The sequence below is a fragment of the Tupaia chinensis genome, unplaced genomic scaffold (genome assembly GCF_000334495.1).
Source record: "Tupaia chinensis unplaced genomic scaffold, TupChi_1.0 Scaffold000515_1, whole genome shotgun sequence".
In the NCBI taxonomy this organism is placed as follows: Eukaryota; Metazoa; Chordata; class Mammalia; order Scandentia; family Tupaiidae; genus Tupaia; species Tupaia belangeri.
The window spans coordinates 558,256-570,585 of record NW_006160028.1 but is presented as its reverse complement, the minus strand read 5'-3'; the positions used below and the strand labels follow the sequence as shown (position 1 = coordinate 570,585).

At 37.1% G+C, this 12,330-nt stretch overlaps 1 protein-coding gene across 1 annotated transcript in view; it reads left to right on the top strand.

The window, feature by feature from the left end:
• The window catches only part of CCDC50 (coiled-coil domain containing 50), a gene marked incomplete at its 5' end in the record, with an annotated part of 79,056 nt that overhangs the window by 48,811 nt on the left and 17,915 nt on the right, over positions 1-12,330 (top strand). Inside the window, 2 exons of the mRNA XM_006156808.3 lie at positions 2,544-2,661; positions 6,913-7,440. Coding sequence (XP_006156870.1) covers positions 2,544-2,661; positions 6,913-7,440 — 646 coding nt within the window. The remainder of the gene's footprint in view (positions 1-2,543; positions 2,662-6,912; positions 7,441-12,330) is intronic.

The following is a 12,330-nucleotide window of genomic DNA, read 5'->3' as shown; positions in this document are numbered from 1 at the left end:
GTATGTTTTTATTTTTCCCTCACAAAGGGGATTTTTTTTTGTTTCTAGTAAGGAAAATGACAGAAAAATGTAGTTGTGGATGCTTAATAAAAATGATGTGTTTACATTTTTTTCCTTCTACAGTAAATAGTATAGGAATTTGGGAAGTTCTACTATGACTAATAAAATAGTGTTTGGGGAAGAAGCTATCTGTCCCACCCCTTTTTCTTTTCCTAGCTGGTAAATATATCACTGTGTAAGACATCGAAGGTAATGAATCTGGGAAAATGACTGGCATCTGGTAAACACTCACAGATTTATTAAAATGATCCATGTAAGAGTCAAAGACATTTGACTTTATGATTGAACATTCCAAATTTTTTATTATATAGATAAAATTTGAAGACCGGAGAAATTCACATTGGTAGTTACCATTTCTTCCCCACTGTCTCTTTAAATCATCTTTAGCATGAACTGGAAAGCAAAAGAGAAACCTTCTAACTTTCTGGTTTTAGGGAACAGTTTTTCTTTCTTTCTTTTCATTTTTTCCTCTAGAATTATTTATTTCATTCACTCTTTATTATTATTATCATTTGATTGGACTGAAGAGAATGGGAGAGAGCAAAAGAGAGGGAAGAGTGAGAAAGCAAACCACCAGGTTTGGGACTTGAACCATGGTTGGCCACTTGAGAGTCCAGTGCATTGACCACCAGACCACCTGTCAGGCCCCTAGGGGATAGTTTTCCTATCAAAGAATTAGAAATTAATAGTTCTACGCTTGAAATTTTTAAGTTAAAAATATAGAAATGACAAATAACGGTCCCTCCTCTGCCTCCCCAAAAAAAGAAAACAGAAAGAAAGAAAACCATTCTATTTAGATTGGTAAACTGTTTTATTAACTAGCATTTAACATATTCTAACCCAGTAGGGATTTCAAAGAAAGTACAATTGTCTTCAGTGAAACTGTCCTTTTCCTCTCATTCTTAGTCGCAGTGTTTTGTGAGTGCCTCCTGCTCAGGAGTCTGACACAATGGCATGGGTTTTTACAAGCTTATTTATCAAAATAAGACTACTTAGTTGTGCTTTGCTTAATGATAGGGATACATTCAGAGAAATGTGTAGTTAGATGATTTTGTCATTTTGCAAACATCATAGAGCATATTTATACAATCCAAAATTCTACTACACTCTTAATCTATAATATATAGCATAGCCTGTATTTTCTGTGGGACCGTCATTGTACATGTGGTCTGTTGTAGACTAAAACATTGTTATGTGACACACATCTGTATATCACGTGTATGTGTATTGTTTGTAAATCAGTTAAAAACAGTGTATTAATTATATATTTTAGGTTTGAATCAGCATTTGTGTAATAGAATATGAGAAATTTTATTTATTTATTTTTTTGGAATGATTTTGCTATAGGGCGTGTGCGCTTGCCAGAAAGACAGAGACAGAGAGACAGAAAGTGAGAAATCATTCACCAAGGGCGGTGGCCATGTCTCAGTCCCTTCTCCTCCATTCTCCTCTCAGGATGTTGGGCACCCATGCACACGAACCCTGCGTGAGTTTAAGCCACCAGGTCCAGGACTCAGACCACGGTCGATTACATGGGAGTCCAGCAACATAGCCATTACACCAACTACTGGTTCCTAAAAAAGATTAGATTATTAAGGCTATTTTGATTTAAAAAAAAAAAAGGTGAAAATATGGATAATTATGGCTAATTCACCTAGTCTAAGAATCAACTTGTTTCTGAATAGACATGAAAAATTCTGATTCTCTTCTATGAATTTTTTTTTGAAAGATTTTCGCTAGAAGGGTGCATGCACTTGCCAGAGAGGCAGAGAGAGACACAAAGCAAGAAATCACTCCCTCCCTTAGGGAGATAGCCATGCTACAATCCCTTCTCCTTCATTCTCCTCTTGCGGTTTCAGACACACGTACAAATACACCTGGCTTGAGTTTCAAGCCACCAGATCTGGGACTTGAACTGTGGTTAACCACATGGGAGACCAGCTCTTTAACTACTCTGCCACCTGCTGGACCCCATATGAGCTTTCAGTCTTAGTGTATTCTTTGAAATTATTCAGAAATTTTCAAGAGGAAGAGTAGTAATTCTTGCTTCAAATTTGTATTATTTTCATCTAAGCATTTCTCATATTTCTCATGAATATAAAGAGGAAATATCTCAAACTGCATATGATTGTTATTACCATTTTTACCAGTGAGTATTGCTGCCATATTTGTAGCAACCTTTAATAATCTGATCAGAGCTGGCCCTGTAGCACAGTGGTTAAGACCTGTGCATGGGGAGTCAGATCCCACATGACTGACTACAGTTCAAATCTTACCCTTTGAGTTACATTAAATTTCTCCTTTTAGAAAGCCTGCCTCACTCATCTTGAGCATGTGCCGCTCCCTACTGTGTGGTCATTGTTGGCATTTGTACTGCATGGACAGAGCCCATGAAAGCTTGGCAGTGGAGTATCTGACTCCATTGTATGGAGTTTGTTTTTTTCTGTTGTAATGTTTATTTCCATTTACTCTTGTCTTTGCAGGACATAGCTCGCCTTTTGCAAGAAAAGGAGTTACAAGAAGAGAAAAAGCGAAAGAAACACATTCCAGAGTTCTCTGGAACGAATGCTTATGGAGATAGTTACTATTATGAAGATGGAGGTAACAATGCCTACATAATGACCTAATCTCCTTAGACTCACCCATAAAATGCCCCTTTAATTATGTTTGTAAAGTAACCTTGGGGACTTAGGAATGTTTCTCTTATCCCCAGGTACTGGGTACATTTAGATTCATGGCAGCATTCTATTTGAATCCTATGAATACATCTATTCCTTAGTTGAGCAACCAGAGACATGTCTATGACTGTTAATACTTGAATATGTTGTTGTCAAACTTGGCACACATTCTTTTGCACTGTGGCCACTTGGAACACTGTGTTGCATTCTAAGCACATACAGTGGGGTGTGGGAAATAGCTGATGAGTCTCTGGATTTAACCTTTCTCAAGAAAGTCTGGACAGTACTGTTGGAAGCAGCCAGGTGGTATGAATAAAGAAGGCACACTATGCATCAGTTAGGGGTAACAGACAAAACTTTACATGCTTTCTCGTCTTTTAAACTTGGTCCAATAGTTTAGCCGGTGATGACAATATTAAATTTTAACGTTCACAGTTCACTTTTTTGTGCTTTTGATTCTCTCTTTGCTATCCGATACCATGCTGAATAATTTCTGAGAATCCCTTGAGTTCTGCTTATCTGGTGCCTACTTTTGCATTGTGGTGGCGGTGCTGGTAGTTGTGGTGATGGTGACTCTTTATCTTAAACGTGTGTTGGGAAATGAGTATTTGCAAGAATCCTTCAGTCTTTCAAAGGAAAGACATTTCCTGTAGTTTCAAGAGTCAGTTTTTATTGAAGTGAGCTTGGAGATTATTCTTAGGATAACAACAGAACAAAACCTAAAGGCAGCTTGTAGAGAATAAAGATTTTAAGGTCAGTGATCCCAAAAGGCTTTGCAAACCAATTATCAGCTGCTTTTCTATAATGCCTTTATGAAAGGTAAGATGCGTTTGTCATTGATAAATAGAATGAAGAGAATGCGCGTGTAGATGTAGGATTATTGTAGTTTGAGAATAAGCTGGCTCAGTTACATTATTTGTTCTAAATTTACTGTAACCTGAAGAGCTCACCTCTTTGGCCTGTTCAGTAAGTAGGTTGATTCTCTATCTACTGCTTGGTGTGTTTTTTCTCTGTATGTAAAATGTTCAGCTCTTTTTTGATAGCCATTTTTCTTATGCTGTTTTTTTTTTCTGATGAAATAATATATATGGTATCATTTAAACAGAAAAATTATTACTGTATCATGCTATACTGTATACCAAAGGGTAAAGAGTTACTCTTGAGCTTCAATTAAAATTTCTATAATGTTGTCTGGTGTTTTTCACTTGCTTTTATCTTCAATTCTTCTCTGGAGGCATGCTCACTGTAAATAAAAGCAACTATTTTAAAATTTTTGGCTTATAATAAACATTAGGATGGCAAGTAATCAAGTATGCTAAAAAATTAATTTGAGCTTTCTTCTATAAAAGTCACTTGTACTAACTAGAATTGAGATTCAAACCTATTTGTTTTGATCAGAGTAGAAAACTCTGGTGTTTTCTACTCTGTGATTTTTCAGAGACACTTAAAAGTTAAAAAAAATATGTATTTATTTTAATTACTTTTTGTAAACTTGTAGAAACTGGCACATGTTCTTGTTTTTGAGTGGTGGTGGTGAGGGAGTATGAGCAATAGTGAGCTACTGAACATGAGCGTGTGAACACTGGAATTTGTTTTGCATCAGCTGTTTTGCCAGAAAATTATATGAGGAAGGCTTCAAATATGTTCATGGACAATGTATATTTTGAAAACACCCATGCATGGATTTCTAAATCTTGCTGTGCTAAAATAAACTCACACTCTAATTTCCATTTGTCATGAACTTTTTGAAATCTCTGAACATGTAGTCCTCAATTTATATACCTCTGAGCTCAACCTAGTTGGAGTCTACTGAAACTGTGTTACAATTCAGTTTATATTTTACAAAGCAGTCCTTACGTTTTTTGCAGTGTTCCTTTTCCAACACATCTGGGATCTTCTTTATGTGTTCTTCTTTATCTGTGTGATTGGACTTTTGCGCTACATAATCAGTTTATCATTACAGAAGTGCTATTTTTTTCAGCTTTTATTTCTCTTAAACTTTAATAAATTTCTCTCTTAAAAATCATATATAGATTCTCTACAAGTTTGAAATGATCCAAAACAACGAATATATATCAACTGTGAAATGACATACATTACTCTTTCATGAGTCCATGTTTTTCTTTCAAAACTATTTACTTGTATTGTCTTATTAGAGATTTTCTTTTTTAGGTCGTGGTCTTTAGAGTTATATGACCATGGTTAAACTTCTTTCCCTTAGAATAATTATAATTATAAAGAAGTTACTTACTGTAATTACTCTGATTCTTTTTTTCCTCATCCATAAAATGGGGATTCTGAAAATATATCCTTCACATGAATGTTGAGATCAAACAATTAATTTTGATGAAGGACTTACAAATTTTCAGGTACAGTTGCTTATACATATATCAATGTTATAAGAGTGCAATGTAATATTTTGTTTATCTATAAATTATCTTATTTGAAAGACAAACATGGAGGCACACATGAAATATGCATACATATATATATATGTTTATATGTGTGTGTGTATATATATATTTGCATATGTATTGGCAGTGAGGAAGTTAATTATATTTGCCAAATAACTTGGTCTCAAGGAGTGCACAAATCTCAAACTTCAAATGGAAGGGAGTTTAAAGGATTAAACTGATTTTCCACCATCGTCTTTTTTTCCCCTACCATATTTAAAAGATATTACAACAGGCAAACTAAAGAATAAGTCTTTTTTCCCAGACAACTCTGAAACTTTAGTGATAGCTCTGTAGTAATATTTTGCATTGTATTTCCTTAAAGTAAAATTATCATTATTTCTTGGCTATTTAGAAGATTTATTTTATTTTATTTGAAAATAAAATAAAAACACAAAAGCAATCTTAACTCACAAATATATGTCAGAAACAAAACGCTTCTTGTCTTTTTTGGGCCTAAAGGTGGACTTCACTCGTGCAATTCTCTGTGGGCACATTGGTATTAACACAATAAACCTTTGTTCCCTGGATATGGTCATCATTTAAGTACCTGGTCAGTATTACATATAATTCCTTTATTAAATTAATAATATAAAAACAATAAAAATACCTAAAAGCCAAGAAAATGTATAATCCGTTAATTTTTTCTGTTTCACATCAAGCTATGGTAGCCATTTCAAATGCAATTCAGCAAATACTAAATTCCACTAGGGAGCATATTTTTGTTATTTTAGCAACTTTCTATGGAATTACAATTTTTAAAAATTTAATGTGAAATCAGTATGTTCTTCCAAGGTACACGTTTTACTCACTTCCTGTTTTCATAGTTCGTGTATGCCTAAGTGAGATCAGACAAAAGCGTCCATCAGTGTTGCTTGTGAGGGTTTATGTTAAAATTGAACACTCATATTCTTACCACATACTGTGTTGTTATACAAAGAATATAGTATCATAAAATTTTTTGAAAGATATTTTGGAAGTGATAGCTTATTCTTTGTTATTATGACATCCCTTTAAAATTCTTTTCTCTCTTGAATTTCAACTCGGATTGGGAATGGAACTATTAAAGATAACAGAGTCATTTACTCACTTAAAATTCTCCTCTATTTGGTCCTCATCCAGACCAAACTGTAGTGAAGGGCTGTTTTCTAAAGTGACTGGGAATGTTTGCTTTGGCCACATGAGGGGGAAAGATAAAGGAATATCAAATGTGGATCATTTCCCTTCACCAAGCAAGAACAAGCAGCATTCTGATAGAGCTTTATTGTCATTTTCATTAAGAATATTTGAAAACCTCTGACTGAAATCACAAAGCTTAAATTAAAAAAAAAAAAAAACCTTCAACCCTACTTTCCCCCTATTCTAGCTTCAATTTGTTTTTTTTTTTTTTTAAGTTGAATTTAATGTTTAATTGTTGCGATTTTTGTTATTGGCAAATATTAAAGTACTCTGTTAACTTTATCTAGTAATGATCTAATTCTTTCAGATTTAAGTTATTTCACTTAATTTTAGTTTTTTGGATACATATCTAGAATTCTTCAATTTTACATGGACCATTCCTGTAAATGTTCACCCCCTCTTCTTAATTTGTTAAAAAAGCAGTCTTTTCCATTTTTAGAGGATGTTAAACTTGGGCCCTGACTCCCCCCTGTGCAGTGAGTTTCTATTCTCATTAAGTTAACCTTCATTTTTATTTCCCACATCCCTCCACTTCTACTCAGACCAGCCAAGGTCAAGGAGGGCCAGGGAATTGGGTTCTGGATTCTCAAAGTCTTGTAGAGTCCAGACTGATGGTGAGACTGTGAAACAGAGGAAAAAGAAACCAAAACATCCACTGGAGAACTTGGAAGAGATGGAAGAACATTGCTCACCAGAGGGATCCCTGCCGTCGTCTAGCTGGGATAAAGTGCCGGCTGATTCCCGAATTCACAGCGAGCAACGTGAAAGAAAACGGTCTAGTCAGGAAAGACCCCGGAAACCTGCCCTGCCCAAGATCAGCGGTGAGGTGTTTCTGAGAGCCGAATGTGATGACCAGGAGGCTAAAAGTAGCCATCGAACTCGAAATCACGATAAAGAGCCTCGGCACCAAGACTGGCTTTCACCCAAGTCCCCACAGAAAGCAGGGCTTCCGTGCAAGGAAGCTGTGTATGGGAGGGACCGTGGGCAAGGGGAGCACAGAGGAAGGAGACACAAGCCCAGCACTCCTCCCTCCTCAGAGAGCGAGGAGCACCTCTCCCTCCGTGATGCAGGTAATAACGGCCAGTCACCTGGGAAGAGCTGGTCCTGTGTACCTATGTGGAAGCCAGTGTATTTAATCAGTCTCTTAAGTGGTCTCTTTTCCTCTTCAGTTTATGCTCCTGGCTTTGAAATAAATCCTGGAACCAAAAGAGGTATTTACATAACCTCAGGGCTGGTTAGGAAGGAACACATTTCTATCTTTCTCCTCCTGTGAGAATGCACTGATTCCGGAGAAGGTGTCTCCATATCCAGGTTGCAGTGGAGGTGCCCCTCTCAGATCCATACGTCAGACATTCTGACATTAAATCAAAGCTCCAGGATGTCTGGTTTTACTTCAGTGAACCCAGAAGACCCGGTGATAACTGCATTCATTGTGTTTGCCTCGCTAAATGGCCAGTAGGGCTGGACGCACTAGATTTTCTGGATCTCATTTTTTCTCATCTGTAAAATGAAAGGGTGGGTGGGAAGGAATCTCTGAAGACTTCTTTAAATTATGCACCTTGCTTTAATTTTGTCAGATTAGCCATTTGCTAATAATGTGGGTTTCAGGTATCACATATGTTATCATCTCTGGAGTGAGACTTGGCAATTTGGGCATGTTTTAGACCTGGAAGGGATTCTTACAAACGTAAATTGTAATGCTAACTTTCTCCAGCTCTGTCTCTAATTGCCGTTCTAAAGCGCCAACACAAGTTAATTCTTGATACCTGCGTGAGAATGAGGTGAATATTAGAGGTAAACCTCAAATTCCTGACGTCTTAACGCAGTAATAGCTCTTTATTGTCTGGAAATGGCTGAGGGGATGTTTTTTACATATTATAAGAGAAGTTCGCATCGCACTTTGGTATTTTAATAGAACATACTCACCTTCCTGGTTACATTTTGCTTTTACTGAATTTTTACAGAAAAGAAAAGAATCCTGAAAAAGAGTACAAAGGAGGTACCTGTTCTTATTTTCTTCTTCAACGTGGTTCAGTCAAGCTCTTCTTACAGTTGGGAAGCTGATTTCTGGGTTGTAGGCTCATGTTAATTCAAATTTTTGTAATCACACGATTTCTTATTAAAGGACTTGGTTATAAAGAAAATTAAAATTCAGTTCAGCCAGCCTTACTCAGTATCTCCCACAAATATTCTTGCCTTGGGCTTTATGCTTGGATCTGAACCTCAGAGTTAATAGTCAAGCCAAAAAGATGATATGTGAACGAATCAGATAGGTTAATTAGGGAGACACGACCAAAGGGCTGTGGGGAATAGAGAGAAAAACACGATCTATTTGGAGTAGGTTTATCTGGGATTCGTACTCTATCCAGGTTTAGAAGGGGCTCGCAGGGGTTCCAGAGGGGTGGAAGGGGAATGATTACACTCTGCGCTCTCTACACTTCTGTTTCTGCTCATCGGACCTTATGAGTGTGTGCTCTGAGGGCTGGTTAGCTTTGTGACTTTTAGTTATGCTCTCGGGTGTTTTAAATAGACTTAGGAAGCGTGAAGTAAACACTGAGTCACAGGCTCCACTCTGGAGTTGCGGGCAAGTGCTGTGTTTATTTCACTAGCACAGTGGTTTAAAAACTTTGGGCCCAAGTGCAGTAGAGTGCTGTTCCAAAACACCAAGTTTCAGCTCAGGAAAAACTGCCGTTTGTTTTCAGGTCTCCCTGCACATGCCTGTGGTCCCGGCTGGCGGGGAGAATTGGGAGGCAGAGTGTGCCTGCCTCCTGCTTGTCTCTCTCTCTCTCTCTTTCCTGAAAGAAAGGAAGGAACCGAATGAATACATAGGTGGGCCAGCCGGGCGTGGTTAAGGCATCCAGATCCCACCAGGCTCCTTCATTTTCTGGACCTCGGGCTTGGAAAACATGCCGGGTGTGCGTGTGTGCATTCCCAAAATCCTGAAAGCAGAAGCAGAGGAGAAGGGATTGTGGCATGGCTATTCTCCATGCGGGTGCTTTCTCACTTTTTTTCTCTCTGAGTCTCTCTAGCAATTGCATGCTCCCTCAAGGGAAAAAAAAAAAAATTCCTATAGCAAAATTAGGGTACAAATTTAATTAAAAAATGTGGCTCTGCAAGTATTAAAATAGCTAAATATGAGTTGCTTAGTATCTACTATTTTATTTAGTTTGTTTTATAAATTTTACCTTCTCAGCCCCTTAGTCATTTTATTTTGCCAAAAACCTGGAATAGGTCAAAGAATACATTAAAATCTAATGAGTAGCGACTGTCTTCTTAGTGTTCTAAGAACACATTTCTTAAAAGTTAGTAGCATAGGCCAGAGTTTTATTTAACTTAAAAATGAAGAAATTAACAGCACAACAGAGAGCTGGTTCAAAGAGCACTTGCAGAACAGCATTTATAGAATTAGTGGAAAAAAATGCAAAATAAAATTGATAAATACAAAATTGGCTAAGTTTGTACAGGGCAATGAAGGCATACCTAATCTTTGAGAGTAACTTCATTTTTGGACTATGAATTCCTTACAGCTTATCATTTTCTGCAGGTTAACTCATGACTTCTCAGGGCTGAAAAATGTCTGTACCTTTCTGCTGAGAGTCTGGGTAACTACTCTGTAATATTTCTTGGGTGTCAGACGGGCTTGTTAACAAGACACTCTTCATGATATCAAAGATTTTGTCAGTTACATTTTACCTTGTCCCAAGCTCAGAATAAATTTATATCAGATACTAGTATTTTTAACAATTTTATCTTACTCTGTTAGAATTTATTTAGAGGGGACACCCTATTTATGTTTAAGAAGGTTCTTACATTCTCAAACTGTAGAATGATGAGCAGAACAAGACAAGAAAAGATTACAATAAACATACAGACCTGTTGAAAGTGTGGCTTACCTGACTGAAAGCTGGTTTCTGGATTTTGTTTTGGCTACCCGGATGAGGGCAGCAATTCTGTACATCTCCTTCAACTAAACATCTCTGTTTTCTGTATTGACTGTCATACACTATACTCTCTGTGGTTCTTTCTTTCCCTTATAAAATCTCTTGTTACCTTGGATACAGAGGGCACTACAGCAAGTGGACAGGCCTGCCAGTCCAGAAATCCAGTATCCCAGGCCCTGTGGGTTTTCTGCTTAATGAGTTTGCAGCTTCCAATAAAACAGCCAGGATTTAAATCACCTGTTTCTGCTCTAAATATTTGGACTGAGAGATTATCTCAAAGTTTGACTCTAATTAATGAAGTTGTCATTCCAGAGGTTACAATCTTATGACCCTGTCTAACAAATTAACATTGTTCGTTTGAATATATCTTTGATAGAAGTTTAAACAAAATATATTCTCAGTTAATTTTGTGATGCAGAGTAGGAGGCATAATAGTGGGTGAAGTTTGGTGTCTTAAAATTTGAGTCCACCCCTCTCTGTCATTTCCCTGAGTGGCAGAATTGAAGGGTCTAGGTATGTTCTGTCATGCTCAGCCAGGCTTGAGGCTGCCCAACGAAGGAACATTTTTCTATAGATTGGAATGATGTTATGGCAGTCTATCTTGTCTACATACCTCACCCAGTGCTGTATTTTCTATCTAATTTTATTTGTTTTTTCTTGAAATCTGTCTTTCTAGCTAATCATAACTGAAGGAGAATTATATTTCACTTACATATGGTCCACTCTTAGGCATGTGCCACTGTTTTATTGCTGTCCCAAACCACTCTGAAATATAGGTTAAAACCCACTCAGCCCAGCATAAGATTCAGTAGCTTTAGAGATGAACGGAAGTGGGCAATGTACTACTCAAGTGCTAACGGGCCTGAAACTAAGGTTTATTAGCCTTTACTTGTGGTAAACCATGTGTGTACGCGTCTGGCTTTGGAATATTCCACAAAGCTAGTAGGAGGCTCTGCAGAGATAGGCTTCATTCTCCAGGATTTAGTTGTATTTTCTTTTTCTTCCCCATTTTTTTTTTTTTAATTTGCAGGAAAATCAATGTGAGACATCTTGATGAAAATTATTTGAAGGAACAGTTTTGATGGACATAATACTGCAAATAACAGTCAACTGGGTATCAACAAACTAATGTATCCAAGGCCAGGGCTAGGCCACCTAAATTTATGGGGTGGTCAGAAAAGTCATAGTACATTTTTGCAGGGGGTGGGGGGGCATAAAAATGCATCATGACTTTCCTGATAACTCGATAGAATCTCTGGGGTTTTGGGGAAATTTTTACATTTACTTAAAGTACCCCTAAGTGATTCTGATATGTTGCCACGGTTAACAATCATTGATACTAAGACAATCCAGAGTAAATATTCTTTCTCCCTTCAGTGGCCCAGTTACTGAAAGTCATTATTCCAGATGGCTGGTCTTATTCCATACATTTAAAATTATTTCCAAATATAATATATTATATTATACTAGATATAGTAATCACATTTATAAAAGGATACTAAAGGGAAACATCCACAATTTTGAAATAACCATTAATATTTGCTACTTAATTAAGAGTAATAAAAGGAATTTTATTTGCTGCTTGTAAGATTTTAAAATAAAAAGCCATGATTGCCTACCAGTGCCCCATGTTCCTTTCTTAGAGGAGTAGAACTCTAAGGTCAATAGGCTCTCTGATACTTCTCTCACGTTATAGCTTCTATAAAAATGTGCAGTGCTTTCGAATGGATCAGTGCTTTGGGAAACATCTAACGCGGTTAGATCCGTTTACCCTCAGAGCAGACGCCATGGCAGGTACTGGTTGGCTCACAGGTAGTGTCACACTGTCCCAGGTGGTGCTGGTCTGGAGCAAGGTGTACAGGCTGAGGAAAAAACAAAAAAGCCTCCCATCTCCTCTCCTCTGTCTTTAACAACTTAGCCACTTTGAAATTCACATTCTATAACTTTATTTTCTCTAAATTCTTTTTATTTTCAGTGCCTTCCCCCCCCCCCCCTTTTCCTTCTGCCTCATTTTTCTTC